This window comes from Crocodylus siamensis, chromosome 3, assembly GCF_052110815.1.
Source record: "Crocodylus siamensis isolate JL-2025a chromosome 3, ASM5211081v1, whole genome shotgun sequence".
Classification (NCBI taxonomy): Eukaryota; Metazoa; Chordata; order Crocodylia; family Crocodylidae; genus Crocodylus; species Crocodylus siamensis.
Genome location: NC_143397.1, coordinates 14,611,697 through 14,625,960, shown reverse-complemented (window position 1 = coordinate 14,625,960; position 14,264 = coordinate 14,611,697). Strand labels below are relative to the sequence as shown.

At 49.2% G+C, this 14,264-nt stretch overlaps 1 protein-coding gene across 2 annotated transcripts in view; it reads left to right on the top strand.

Moving 5' to 3' along the window:
* Positions 1-3,021: 3,021 nt before the first annotated feature.
* MYO5B (myosin VB) overlaps positions 3,022-14,264 on the top strand; it is a 403,624-nt gene continuing 392,381 nt past the window's right edge. For both annotated transcript variants that reach the window (XM_090037780.1, XM_090037781.1), the window contains exon 1: positions 3,022-3,186. In XM_090037780.1, the coding sequence (XP_089893906.1) occupies positions 3,160-3,186 (27 nt within the window). In that variant the 5' untranslated portion in view covers positions 3,022-3,159. The remainder of the gene's footprint in view (positions 3,187-14,264) is intronic.

The window sequence follows — 14,264 nt, the reverse complement described above, 5'->3', positions numbered from 1 at the left end:
CACAGAACTGTTTCACAAGAGTGGGGCTACATGGCTTAAAAGCAGACACTTAGGGGTAGCTACAAACTGGAGAAGCTATAAGCAGCCAAAATTCAGTTGAAACAAGTAGGGTAGTGGGGTTATAACTTAGCGCTCAGTGACCTGCAGCCAATGGCTCAAATGGACTCGACCAGAAGTCAGGATGCTCTTGGCAGACTTTACATTGGGTGCAAGCTATTGGGCCAACAGCGCTTGATATCTTGAACGCATGGTCCTAAAATGACATTGCTTTGCCCTTCCCGAACATTTGGGAGATGGCTCCATGTTCTCAGCAGACATCTGGAAATCAAGTGTAAAAGTTTGTTTCCAGAGTGGAAACAAATTTTAATTTTCCCAGAAAATTTTGTAGAAGCCAGGACTTCCAGCAAATTTCTGAGTCTTGTTTTACTTACAATTAAAGTTTTAAATGAGTGCAATAAATTCACTAATCTATATTTCATGTGAATTGCTGTGCTTTGCATCTGTGCCGTTATCTGTGCCCAGCTCTCATTTTCAGTTTCTTTCCTTATGATACTGGTATTTCCTATTTGTTTTCCATGTTTGATATAGAATCACAGAACTGAATAAAAGAACAAGAGCAAGTTAGGCTTACATCAGAAACCCCTCCCCATGATGGTACCCCTGCAATTTATTCCAATTTAGCTAGGGCAGTTTCACATATGTAGATAGATGTTTGCCTAGTAATCTTAAAGGTCTTACAAAAATTACAGTACAGGAATCAAATACAATGTCCAGGTTAATTCCGAGTGGAATCAAGTTTGTGAGGCAGTGATTAAGAAACCCAACAGTATCATGTCTTTAGTGGCAAATCCATGGAGAACAGATACCCTGACGTCAACCAAGTTCTCTGCTCAGGCTGTTATTGTGGTCCAGATTCACTCACAAAGTGGTAGGATGTCTGCTGGGAGCCTATCGGCAGAAAACAGGCACAAGGTCTTCTACAGTTGTAGAGCCTGCAGGGAGGTAGAAGAGCCACTGAACAGTCATGATTTATTATTTCAACTGGACACCTCTGTAGTCCCTGTATGGGACTTACAGCAGCTAGCTCTCTCCTGGCTTAAACCCCTTGGAGACAGCCTCTCCCTTCCTAGGAACGTACCGGTGGCCCCGAGTGTCACCTGGTGTCGGATCTGCCTCTTTAAATCCTAGACTTCAAAGTGAGACATACAGAAGATTGAAGTGCCAATTGCATACAAGCCACTAATACATCTCTTGGAAACTGCTACTAAATAAAGATTGCTGCAGAGACTGAGGCTACCCAGAAGAGGGCACAAGAAAGCTCCAAATGGACTGTGTTTGAGAGAGGATGTTCCTGGAGCTAGTCACAGAGCGATGCTGCACTCAAACTTTATTTGCCGACTATCAACTTCTCACAGCACTTTAAACTGAAAGTTCTCACACTGGTTTTTCCCACTAATGCAGCTCTACCTCTGCCGGAGCCTTTGCAGTGGGGATCCAGCCTGCAGGCTGCACCTGCTGATTCAGGGCATAACGCCACAGTGGTAGGAGAGACAGGCTGTCCTTGGTGTGGCCCTGGTGTGGATGAAAGCTGCCCCCTCCAAACTCAAATACCAAACCTGCTGTGACTGGCCCCCACATATCACTCGGGTGGGAGGCAGCAATTGTGGGAAGGGAAGGAGAATGAGGTGTTGTGCTGATGCAAGACAAAAAAGGAGAATATTTGCACGGTGCCAGGGCATGAGGAGCTATGGGAAAAGATTGGCAATTGAACTGTACACTGTCAGCGTTTCTGTTAAGCTCCAGCATTGTATACTGATGACATGCGGCGAACTGCATAATCCCAAGTGGTTTACAGGAAATACACCAAAGTCCATGAAATAGTCAAGTATTGTGGCAGAGCACGACCTCCAGTGAGCCAGCTCCTTGCCACCACGGTTGGTGCCCCCATGCTATAGGCACCGTGACGTGATTCCTAACAATAACAATTAATAATCCTTTTTTTTTTAACCTTTCCATAGCACCTTCCTTCTGAGGACCCAGCACACGCTACACACATTAACTATGTGACACACTATGAGAGTCTCAGAAGAAAGAAGAGCTGTGCTGTCTAATGGGGAAAGTATTGGACTGGGATCCTGGAGACCTGGGTTATATTCATGGCTCTGTCTTTGACCTGCTGGGTGGCACTAGGCAGACTACTTGATTGATATGCCTCGGTTTCCTGATCTGTAAAATGGGGTAAAGTACTTTGAGCTCTACCCGTGAAAATGTATTTTGCCACCTGAGGAAGGCAATCGCTTTGTTGCTGACACTAATCTAGAGCAGTGGGTTTTTAATCCAGAGACCCCCGGGGGGTGCACAGACCATGTCTAAGGGGTCCACAAAAGATAGCGATGATCAAAAAGCGCGTGGATACCCACACTTACGATTGAAAGGCTCCGCACCTGCGTTTGACATTCCCTTCAAACTTCCTGAGGGGTCTGCAAATGAAGAGAAAGACGAGTGAAAACCACTGTGCTGGACTGAAAGAACAAGGACTGTCCTCTTTTCCGATTTCACGTCGAGCCAGAGGAACGACCCGTCCTGGAGATCAGCCGGGCTGCAGGGCCGACACCGTCCGGGCACCCGACAGGCGCCCTGCACTGTTTCTTGTACGTATCGGAGGAACGTTCCTGGTCCTTCGCTCCCCGGTCCTGGGTCCCAGGAGAGCTGGGAAAAGGCCCGAGAGAGGTGCCGCAGGGTAACACGGACACAGCCCGGGCCTGGGAGCTGCCTCGGTCCTGGAGCTGGACTGACCCTGCCCGAGACTCTGTGTCCCCACGTCCACGGGGGTGGTGGAGGTGGCATCTCCAGCTGTTGCTCACCGGGGAAGTGGTTTGGCCAAAACGCGTGTGGATCCATTTCACAGGCCCGAAGACTGAGGCGGGGCGGGGGGCGGGGCGCGCCTGGGGGCGGGGCGGGGCGGTGCTTTCCTCCACCTCCACCTCCAGCTCCAGCTCCTCCCGGGTATAAATCCCTCGCGAAGGTCGCGGCGAGAAGCCTCCGGGTGGCCGGGAGCGGAGCCGGGCCAGGCCATGGCGCCAGCAGCAGCCGCGGGCCCCGCCTGACCTGCCCCCCCCCCGCCCCGCCCCGCCCCGCCCCGCGCCGCGCCGGGCGGACATGTCGGTGAGCGAGCTCTACACGCAGGTGAGTCTCCGCCGCCGCCGCCCCCTCCCCCCCCGGCCGGCGGCCGGCCCCGCCGCGCTCCCGGGGCCTTTGAAACCGCGCTAGGTCCTGCGGGAGCCAGGTGACCCTCCCTGCCTCCAGCCCGCCTCCCCGCCCCGCCCTGGGCACCGCGGCGCCAGCACCGCCAGGGTTTCCTCAGGGCGAGCCTCCGCGGAAGGCGTGCCGGTGGTCGCGGGCGCTGCCCCGTGTGGGCCGTACCCGGGAAGGGTGGGGTTCGTACCCCGCAGGTCTCGTTAGCGGGATCCGAGCCGCACACAAAACCACGAAAGGAATCCGTCGTGGTCACAGAAACTTATCAGCTGTGTCAAAGCCACGTCAAGTGAAAGGGTTAAAATCGGCGGCGCGGGCTGCGCTGCTCCCCTGTGGGAGTAAAGGAAAACCAGGCTCCTCTGGCGTGGCTCTCCCTCGTTTCCCAGCCGGCCACGGCACTGATGTGCTTCCCTCTCGGACTCCGAGAGCCCAGATTTCAAGCGGAGATGGCATAGGTTTAATATTCCTGGTCGGGGGTTTTGTTTTTTTGGGAGGGGGTTTATTTGCGTTGCCTTGAACGTTTAGCAAACAAGAACAACACGAAGACCAAGCAAGTGCGGCTTCACCCTGGGAGGCCGGGTGATGGGGAATGGAGAGCACACCCGACTGTATTATCTTGGTTTCTGCCTCCCATCCTGTTCCTCCTCCTTCCCAGCCCTCGGTGAAGTTCCTCTGCCTCGGCGGGCGTCCTGTCCGGTTGGGAATCTGAGCTGTAGGTGCTGGGAGCTACCGGGGGTAGGAATCGGAAGGTCGTGCAGGCGCGGTTGTTGATCGGTGTTAAGCGTGACACTTGGCCGAGCGGCTCCGGTTACGCAGACTCCCTGGGGTCCAGTGCGCACTGCAGGCCTGTGATTAGCAAAGAAAACTCAGCACTGAAAACTGCTCATGAGTAGTCTTTAGAGATCCAGCAAGTATCCACTGGGGGAAGAATGTCCCTTTCCTCCCCCCTTCCCGCTCCACTGTTAATTGACATGGGGAAGTTGCTAACTAAAGCAAGATGTAACGAACAGAGAGAGGCTGCTTTTCCTAAGCTAAGTCCGATCTTAGTCCGTGCTTCGTCAACTTTGGTTTGATTTGGGGCAGCGGAGGAGAAAGAAACTGCTCCTGTTCTAGGAGGGCAGGATCTCGGCCTGCGGCAGGTACTGACAATGGTAATACCTGCCGGTCACTACGGCGCACACTGTTCTTTACGCTGTGAGGGCGTGGGGACTACATCGGCGTGCACACTTCTCAGGTGTGTCCCGAGAGCGTATGTTGCAGCAAATGGGTTGCAGGGGAAACGGGACTCGCTCCCGTGTGATCTGTCCTGGCTCTTTCACACGTTCATCAAGTCCCGCTGGAGTGCTGGGAGGGATATAGCTGCTAACGAAATAAATATGTCCAGTTTTCTCTTGCATTTTTATGCTTGTTCATTGTCGGAAGCTGCTTCCCATTTCACGAAAGGGAAGTCTTGTATGCTTGGAGGACCTCTGAGCACTTCTACGGATAGGACTGTCTCCAAGGGCAGGGGCGTGCTGCTCTGGGGAGCTTTGAGAAATCCTTTCCTACCGTAAACGTCCTTTCAGACATGGAGAAGTGTGTCTTCACATCCGACAAAGTTTCTTTTCCAAAGAAGTGAGCAGAGCCAAATTACGTTGAGTTGGCATGAGTTTTTTGGAGGATGGATGCTTCTTTTTTTTAAATGAGGGGCATAGATGGGCTTACAAGGAAAAAAAAGAGGAAGCTTTATAGATGTTACCAAGTTCATTGCATTCATTCAGGCTATGGCAACGGAAGACTTGCCTGCGTGAGATGGAATGAAAAATGGTTTTAGATGGAGAATCCTGCCTTTGTTTATGGGCCTTTATTTATACCTTTTTAATAAGAATATTTCCCCAGGGTCTTTCCAACTGATTCATTTGAAATAATGTGAGGTACAGGCATAGGAGAACTGCATGCAGCTGACCTACTACAAATAGCTTTTGCTGGAAGGCTGTAAAAGTGCTGGCATTTTGCTTTGATCCCAGTCGGCGTGGTGGCTCAGCAGCCACCAGTCTGGATTCGCATCTTTCAAGGAATTTGTGCCCAGACTTGGCTCTGAGTGTTAGTGGGTTTTAGTAGTGATCCTGCCCTGAGCAGGTACTTGACCTCTTTCTTTCTATGTACTTCTTCAGCACTGTTTTTTCTCTGACTTCCATGGTTTGACTGTATGGATTGTTGCGTGGTATTGCCACCTAGAATTGTCCCAAGCTTTATGGAAATCTGTTGTAGCATGGTTTACTAACTTTTTTTTTTTGGTCATTGCCCTGTCAGTGCTAAATAGGTCCATGATTGGCAGAGTCTTGTACAATGAACTACGTTCACACACGAGTTTCCTTTTGGCTTGTGTGAAACTATTATGTGTAAGGAAGGACTTCCAGAGTTGAGTCCTTGAACCAGTGAAGGACTATGGACACTCAGCTTCGGTGCGTCACGGCTCCAATTGTAGAGAGCTTTTTCTCTTTCTTTCAAATGTGTTGACTATTGTAACTGCACTCCTTGAACATGCCTGAAAGCATAACTTGGTAACTTGAACAGACTGCAAGGAAGAGATGTAAGAAATTCCCAATTAGCAGAGGACGATAATCTAATATACAAACTGCATTGATTTAACTTCCTTGCAGAACAGGACACAGTAGTGAGATAATGTTATCATTGACTTACTTGACACTGCACATTTTTTAATTAACTGGTCCTTTGGTATTGCTATCTATAATTGTGTAATTAAGACCTTTATTGGAATTTCTTCCCTAATAAGTTTATGCTTTTGATCGCATGTAAAATAGGTTTATAAAATCTTCTGTAATGTTGATGATAAATTACTGCCATCCTGTTAAAGATGCTGATGATAGCACTGACATGAAGAGCCTTTTTGACTTGATGAGGCACTTCTAAAGCGATTGAGCTTGTAGTAAAAGTCAGCGTGCTATTTACTGTTATAAAACAACAGAATCTTAATGAGAATTAGTGATTTTAAAATTGGTAGCTTCCCTGCTGACTTGGTTCTAATGGCCTATTTAAAGAGCTTACAAAGAATTTTCTTAGCACAAATGTCTTTTAATACATGTATTTTTATTTTTATTTTTTATTTATGAAGACTGAGCAATTAAAAACAGGGCCTGATTCTGTTACATTCACCAGTGTAGGGTCCCTTAACTTACGGCTGGGTTGCACTGGGCCTGAAGTATGCACATGTAGGTCGTTTCTCCAAACAAGGAGACAGAGCTGAACTAAGATGGTAGATGCAAACGTTACTTGTCTTTGGGGTGGTTCAGCTCTGATCCTTGGTCTCAGCTACCAGTAGCAAAAATCCAGCAACTAATCTGGTATGTGATAGCCCACATAATAGAACATAAGCTAGTTTTGTTGTGGATCTCAGTACCTTTAGTTGCTAGCTGTGTACGTGACTTGTTCTATTCAGCAGTTCCTCGTCTGCAACTTTCCTTTAACCCACAACAAGAATGAGGTCAGCTGCTGGTCCCATATTGAGATAAAAACATCTTAATCCAATTGTTCCAGTAGGGGCTGGTGTTCTGGATCCTAGTTTAATCTGTGCCAGTCCCCATGAGGTCTGTCCTGCACTACTGACTGGTCAAAAAACTCCTAGTGATGTGGCCTGGTTTAAGGAGTTCATAGCTGACCCATGCAGAGCGAAACAAAGATGTATTCAGCAGGTTGTCTACATTGGTCCTTCACAATGAATTAGAGGAAAATGCTTCACATAACTTTCTAATGTTTATTTAAAAAAAAAAAAAAAAAGAAGGAAAAAGCAAAAGTTTCTTATATTAGCAGGTCAGGCTTGTTTTAAAGCAACAACTGTAGTTAGTTAGGTGGGAAAGACTTTGAAAGGAATGCGTGGATGTGCTGAGTGTGTGATTTGCCTTTCCAAAGTTGTTTTTCAGAATAGTATATGCGTGGAAGTGATGACATGATGCACCTATCAGCCATTGTATGCAATATAAATGCACACAGTGTGGCATTCTCATAGCTTTTTTAAATACAAGTCTTCAATGTAGTGAAAGCTGGTATGTGTGAATGACAAACTGAGACGGATATCTCGCCGACAGCCGTGTGCTGAGCCAGTGAGAGGCTGAAATACAGCAGTAGAATGGACCAGGTTCTCCCTGTGTGCAGGTGTGTGTCTAGGGCAGCGGTGCTTGACCCCCAGCCCCTGGGCCGGATCCAGCCCTCCCATACCATGTCATCTGGCCTGCACTGCTCCCCCCCAGGTTCACGAGGAGCCCTGCAGACTGGACCTGTACAGTAGGCCAGGCATGCAGGGCAGCATGGGGCCTGATCCAGGTATGCGGGAGTGGTGGCGGGGGCCTTTGGAGCTGGATCCAAGCACCACAGAGCACTTGGAGCCTGATCCTGATGCATACCCACAGATGGGCCCCATACCTCTCATCTGTCCCACTGAGCCAAAAATGTTGAGTACCAGTGGCATAGGGTATTTCTGCCCGGCACAATGCAGCGCTTCTGGGAGGTACTGAAAGTTGGATGGCAGTGCTTGTGTGGTGCTTTTGCTTGGGGTAATTGGCTCAGTTGAGGAGTGGGGTATATTACCTGGGGTCAAGTCCCATAGTGACATAGCTGTACTGTTTTCAGTATCTAAACTAGCATGGGTATCTCTCTACCACACAGCATTGTGCTATGTAGGATGCCTCAGTACCACCTTGTTCATGTTTCATAGTAGCTAGGGTCAGGAGGGACCTGAACATATCAGCTAGCCTGATCCCCTGCCACAGGCAGGAATGAATGCTGGGTTCACAAGACCCCAGACAGGTGATCATCCAACCTCCTCTTGAATTTGCCCAAGGTAGGGGCGAGGACCACTTCCCTAGGAAGTTGGTTCCAGATTCTGGCCACCCCGATCCTAAAATATTACCTCCTGATCTCTAACCTCAACCTATTCTCCATCAGCTTATTACCATTGTTCCTCGTCACCCCAGGTGGTGCTGGGGAGAAAAGGGCTCTACCTATTTGCTGTTGGTCTCCCCTGATGAGTTTGTAGGCAGCCACCAGGTCCCCCCTCCACCTCGTCTTGCCGAGACTAAACAGGTTCAGGTCCCTCAGTCTCTCCTTGTAGGGCCTGTCCTGCTGGCCTCTTGCCAGACGGGTGGCCCTCCTTTGAACCCTCTCCAGGCTGGCCACAGCCCTTCTGAAGTGTGGCCTGACCAGAGTTGCATAGAGGGGGAGTATCGCCTCTCTGGACCGGCTTGAGATGCATCTTTGGATGTGTGACAAGGTATGGTTGGCTGCGGTCTGGCATTGGCGGCTCATGTTCGTCTTGGAGTCAGTGATGACTCCAAGATCCCTTTCTGCCTCTGCTTTCAAGGAGGGAACTCCCCAGCCTGTGTGTATGCTGTGGGTTCCTTCTCCCAAGGTGCAGCACCTGGCATTTGTCTATGTTGAACCCCATCCTATTCTCATCTGCCCACTTTTGGGGTCTGTCTAAATCTGTTTGCACCTTCTCTCTCCCTTCAAGTGTGCCCACCTTGCCCTGCATCTTAGTGTCATCAGCAGACTTGGACAGCCTGCTTTCCACCCCCTCGTCCAAGTCTCTGATGAAGATGTTAAACAGTGCAGGCCCAAGGACCGAGCCCTGGGGGACCCCACTGCTCCCATCTCGCCAGGTTGAGTACGACCCGTCCACCACTACTCTCCGGGTGCGCCCCATCAGCCAATTTTTTTTACCCATCCAACTGTGCAGGCATCAATGCCACAGTCGCTTAATTTATTGATGAGATTGGGGTGAGAGACAATGTCAAACACCTTCTTAAAGTCTGGAAAGACTACGTCCATGGCAACACCATCCAAGGATTTAGTTACCTGGTCATAAAAGACAACCAGGTTGGTCAGGCAGGACCTGCCTTTGATGAACCCTTGCTGATTGCCCCTGAGCATGATCTCCCCTGCTGGCCCCCACAGATGTTGTAGTTAAGTGATGCACAGCGAGGTAATTTTGTCTTCTCTGCTGTCTTTCAAATCATTCCTTCAGAATTGGTTTTCCAACTTGGGAGCTGTTGTAAGCAGAAAAACTCTCTGGGGCCATTGTGATGAACAGGTCCAGTAGTATTATCAGGATGGTGAGTGGCATGCTGAGCTAAGACCAGCATGCTTGTAGTACTCGCGTTGGATGCAGTTCATGTGTATGAATAGTAGGCAGCCGCCGATCCTCTGGATCATGGTGTACATGTACAAAATCTAGTCAGATGGCTGATGAATCTGTTTGTAGCTGGCAAGCCCATTTCAAGAGCAATGCGGCTTGTAACAAGTTTTACAGATCCAGGTGTTGCCTAAGCTGGAGTCCAGATTTCCAGTATGCTGCTTTCTTCTTTCTCGCTTTGCTTCCTTCTTCCTCTGGGTCACAGCTGCTTCATGGTGAGCTGCGCCCAGTGCCCGATGCTTCCCCGCCCCCATCAGGCGGGATTCTGTGCGCCACTCCCAGCTTGCTATGTTTTTGTGGAACAGCTTCATATCACTTTTGCACACTTGATGGTACCGCTTTTGAGAGCAGCCCTGCTTTCTAGTGCTGTCTTAAATGTTACCTACTTTAACAGTTGGAGAGATGGCTCGTACTTGGAGCACTCCTGGGTTTAGTTCAGTAGGTCTACACCTCCTCATGCCCTCTACTGAGTCAGTGTTACTCCTGTAGAAATTAGCTGCCTGGTAGTCATGGGGGGAAAAGGGATGCACTTTAGCAACTGGTAAAATGCAGAAGCAGTAGGACCACAAGGGTCACCTCATTCAGGGAATGCAAAGGTTGCTGCTGGGTAAAGGTCTAGCGGAAAGGAAGCCAACTAGTAGTAGTTGCTAAAATCAATACATTTGTGTCTTGCTAAAAGCTCTATTGATCTGATATGCTGTATTGCTTCAACACAACCATGATGCCATCTCCCCTTGAGCCTATCCTTCTACTGTTTAAACCAAGACAAAAGAAACTGCAGGAGTGCAGCTTACACGATTGCTGACAGACGTCTTAGAGTCTTTCCTTTTTTTTTGTTCTTATTGGTCTCTTGTCCTTGTTGGTCTGTTACATGATTTGATACTAATGAGTTCCTGAGGCCACTCGACTCTAATTGTCCTGAAGTAGGAGATAATAAAATACTTGGTATTTTATTATATGCATTATATAATATATGTATTGTATATTTATCATAAATTTGATTAACAAAATACATGGTGTTTTATTATGATCAAGCCCAAAATGATGAACTAAACTGTAAATCAGGAGTGTGGAAACAACAGAAAGGCGAGTGTGTTGTCTGGGGTATACATCCAGTCTTAGTTCCTGTGTTTTGAGTGGGAATTGCTTTATACTGAACATCTGTGTGAGGATGCTGTGAAATATCTTGTTGCAACCAATTTACACTCTCTGCTGATTTTTCCTACTCTGGGTGAATCGAGTGAAGAAGACAGGTCTAATTTAGGATGGAGACCAGCAGCTGCAAAGTGGTCAGCTTGGGACTCGTGTAGACATGGGCTACTGGTAGGGGAGTTACAGGGGGCATGTGCTTCCCCCCCCCTCCCCCAACAAGACTGTCCCTGCCTACAGGTGCTCGCCAGCTTTGTCCCTGCCACCAGTGGCTTCTACTGGTCATCCCCTGCCCCAGAGCCTGGAGGCACCGGTTGCCTGTGCGTGCAGAGCTAGCAGCAGCTGACTCCTGCTTTCTAAATGTTTTGTCTCTGCTGGGTGTCTGGAGCCTAGCAGTCAGGTGGGCAAAAACTACAGTTGGCAATCTGTAGACTTTGCCCCTCGGTCTGGGCACAAGGTACAGGAGTCTATTGCACAAGCTACAGGAGGACAAAAGTTGGAGTTGTTTCCCCTATAAGGTAAAGGTTTTATTGTCATTAGCAAGACCGGGAGTTGTGTGGATGGATGGCGTAAGCACTGAATGATGGAAAATAACCCTGATTGAATGCACTTTAAATGGACATTGGGTGCCCGCAATAAAGCAAATGACTTTTTTTTTCTCATTTGGTTCAAGTATGTCCAGTTGTTCAAGGCATGCAGCTGATCTTCAGTCTGAGGAGCAGTTCTGTCACTCGCTATCTAACACTGAGATTCTGTATGCTGAGACTGGATGACTCATTACCAAGGGTCCTGGTTTTCTCTTTTGTTAAAATTGCAACATCTCTGATTCAAAATTGCAAATTCTCCACCTAAAATCCCCCCCAAATCCATGTTTGTTTTTTTTCCATGATTTAAAATGAAACACCACTGTGTACTTGTGTACCAATCATAGAATCAATGAGTCGGAAGGGACCTGGACAGATCATTGAGTCCGACCCTCTGCCATGGGCAGGAAGGAGCGCTGGGGGTGGCAGGGGTCATAAGACTGGGAGTTGTGTGGATTGTTGAACACAATATTTTATTGATAGCGTTACAATTTTTAAAGCAATTTGGAAGCCTACCAGTGCCTCGCTATAATAAAATAAATTTAAAATACCTATAAATGTTGGTTTGTGGCTTCTTTTTTGGCGAGGGGGTAGCATTTCTTATCGTGGAAAATCAGAGCTCTCCTTGCCCCCTTTGCTCACCGACACACTGCTTTGTGGCTCTGAGCAGCCCCGATATGTTGGTGCCCTGCCCATGCTGGTGCCTCAATCCCCACCTACAGCTGCCAGGGACCCAGGTCTGCAGCCCCCTGCTCCCTACAGCTGCCCCCAAGTCCTGGCTGCCACCCAAAGAAGACAGCAGCTGCTGTGACGGGGTGCAGCCTTGTTCCCCACTCCCCCATGGGTGGCACGGCTGGAGTGGAGCCTGTTGCTGTGGGGAGGGCTGCTGGCTCAGGCTCCCTGCCCTGCTGCCCTCCCCCCAGGATCTTTGTGGCTGAAAGGGCAGGACATGGCGCTGCAGGGCAGAGCGGGGCTAGGCAGGGAAGCTCGTGACACCATGGCAGTGCAGAGCTCACAGCAGCAGCAGCAGCAGCACCAAACTCCCCTACCCAGCAGCAATGGGGGCAACAGCATACAGTAGCGCCCTTCGCCACCAGGCGGGCAAGGGGCACCTCACCATAGTGGCATGGGGCTCCCAGTGGCAGCACTGAGCTTCTTTGCTCTGCTGTCTGCTGTGTCTCGCCCTCTGCACCATGGAGGTCCTGTCGAGAGGGCAGCAAGATGGGGAGCCCAAGCTGGCAGCAGGCAGCTGACACCCCAATCCATGTACAAACGTGGGGGGCATGTGCCCTCCCATGTGCTCCAGGAGTGCATTCAGCGGTGGGGAGCCCCACCTGGACAAGCTGCCTGTTGCCCCATCCAGGGCCTGAGGCTGCCCATGGCCCCAAGCCCCATGCACTGCCTGGGCTGGGCAGCTGCCCCTGCCCTGTCCAACTCCCTCCCTCTCACTATGGGGGCCTCAGTTCCCCCACCTCCCTCTGCATGTTGCTAGACTTACCTGCGAGGAGCTGCTCTCCAGGCTGCCTGGCAGTCATGTGCATGCACACGGCACATCCTACTGACTTGCCCTTTTCCTGCTCTTCCCCAGCCCCTGGCAGGCTGCAACTCTGCACTGGGTGACACTTGCCACCCTCCCCTCCTGCCCTGCTGGTGACACCGCTCCAGCTGCCTGCGCGAGCTCCCTGCTTGCTGCCTGTGGGCGGTTGCCATGCCCCACCAACCTCTGGGGGCAAGCCTTGTTCCTGTTCAAGACTAATGTATTTAATAGCTTTTAAGTAGGAGGCATTCTGATTTCAACTGAACTCTTGCAGTTTTCTCAGTAGCTCTGGAGCTGGAAAGGAGCCTGTACAGTGTGCAGTAATATTGTCTTCAATATAAAATTGGAAATGTGTAACATTGGTGAGCTCACCTTATATTTGGTTCTGCTCTCTCCTTCAAAAAGATGGGTGCTGCTGATAAGAATTGGGAAGCTAGTTCAGCCATGTCCCTGAGTGTTTCACATGTGCCACATACCACAAAGTTAACTGGGGATCCCAGTTAGCCGTGCTGTCTTCTTAATGGCCTGTGTTCAGTGAGGCAGTGACTCTTGGTACCTCTCATGTTGTTGTTGCCTCCATACTTCAGCTGATCATGGGAACAAATACTGATGAGACCTTACACAAGGCTGTGCAAAAAGTTTGAGAGCTGGAGCAAAGTTACTTTCTTCTTGGGTCTCCCTCTACCAGAATCAGGTGAGAACAAACACAGCTGCTATTATAGCTACTGTGATTGTTGGGTGTGTCTCAGGATGGAGGTCTCACTGTGCAGTCTGTGCATGAGCTCTTCACATGCTTGTTGCCGGCCCTTGGGTCACTGCAGCACCCTGGTCTTTCTAGACAGGAATTTTAAACCAGGCTGCTTTGCCTTGGGACCTGAGCACTGAAGGAGTCTGTATGCGGGTAGTGCCACAGATAACTTTCCTTTAAGTTTTCAACTCAACTTCTTGTTAGTTGGGTTGTCAGTGTTTTTTCGTTACAGTGATTGCAGGAAAGATTGGATGATCTGGAGTTCGTTCTTCATTCTGGTGCTGGCTGTCTACTGCAGCGGCAGAACTTTCTTGTTCTCCCAGTTGTTTGGTGACAATGAAGTACCTCTGTAGGGGACGAAATAACAAACATGATCATGGTAATTGCCTATAGCCCCATGTTTACTTTTCAGCTGTCTCAAGAAATGCTGCATGTAAAATGACAGGCATCAAAAATCCATGTTTTAAAAAGTGACAAATGAAAGAGAGCTGTCTTATCTCAGCAGTTCTGCAACTTAAACAGATGCCACAAAATCATGTAAACTTGTTACGAGTGTACAATTATGAATGCAAGACGGGTATGGAAGGAAGACTGGGAGCAGTGTCTGATGGGATGGTGAGATGAAACAATTGAGATGACAGTTGTTTAAAAAACCTTGATTCAATAAGTTGCTTATACTTTGCATTAAATACCACGCTTGAGTGTAGCTTCAAAGTTAGTAAAACTGCTTGCATGCTAAATTTGACGTATGTCTAGCCATCTTGCTCACCCGAGGCCAGAGTTGTTATTAGGGGTCATTTAGAT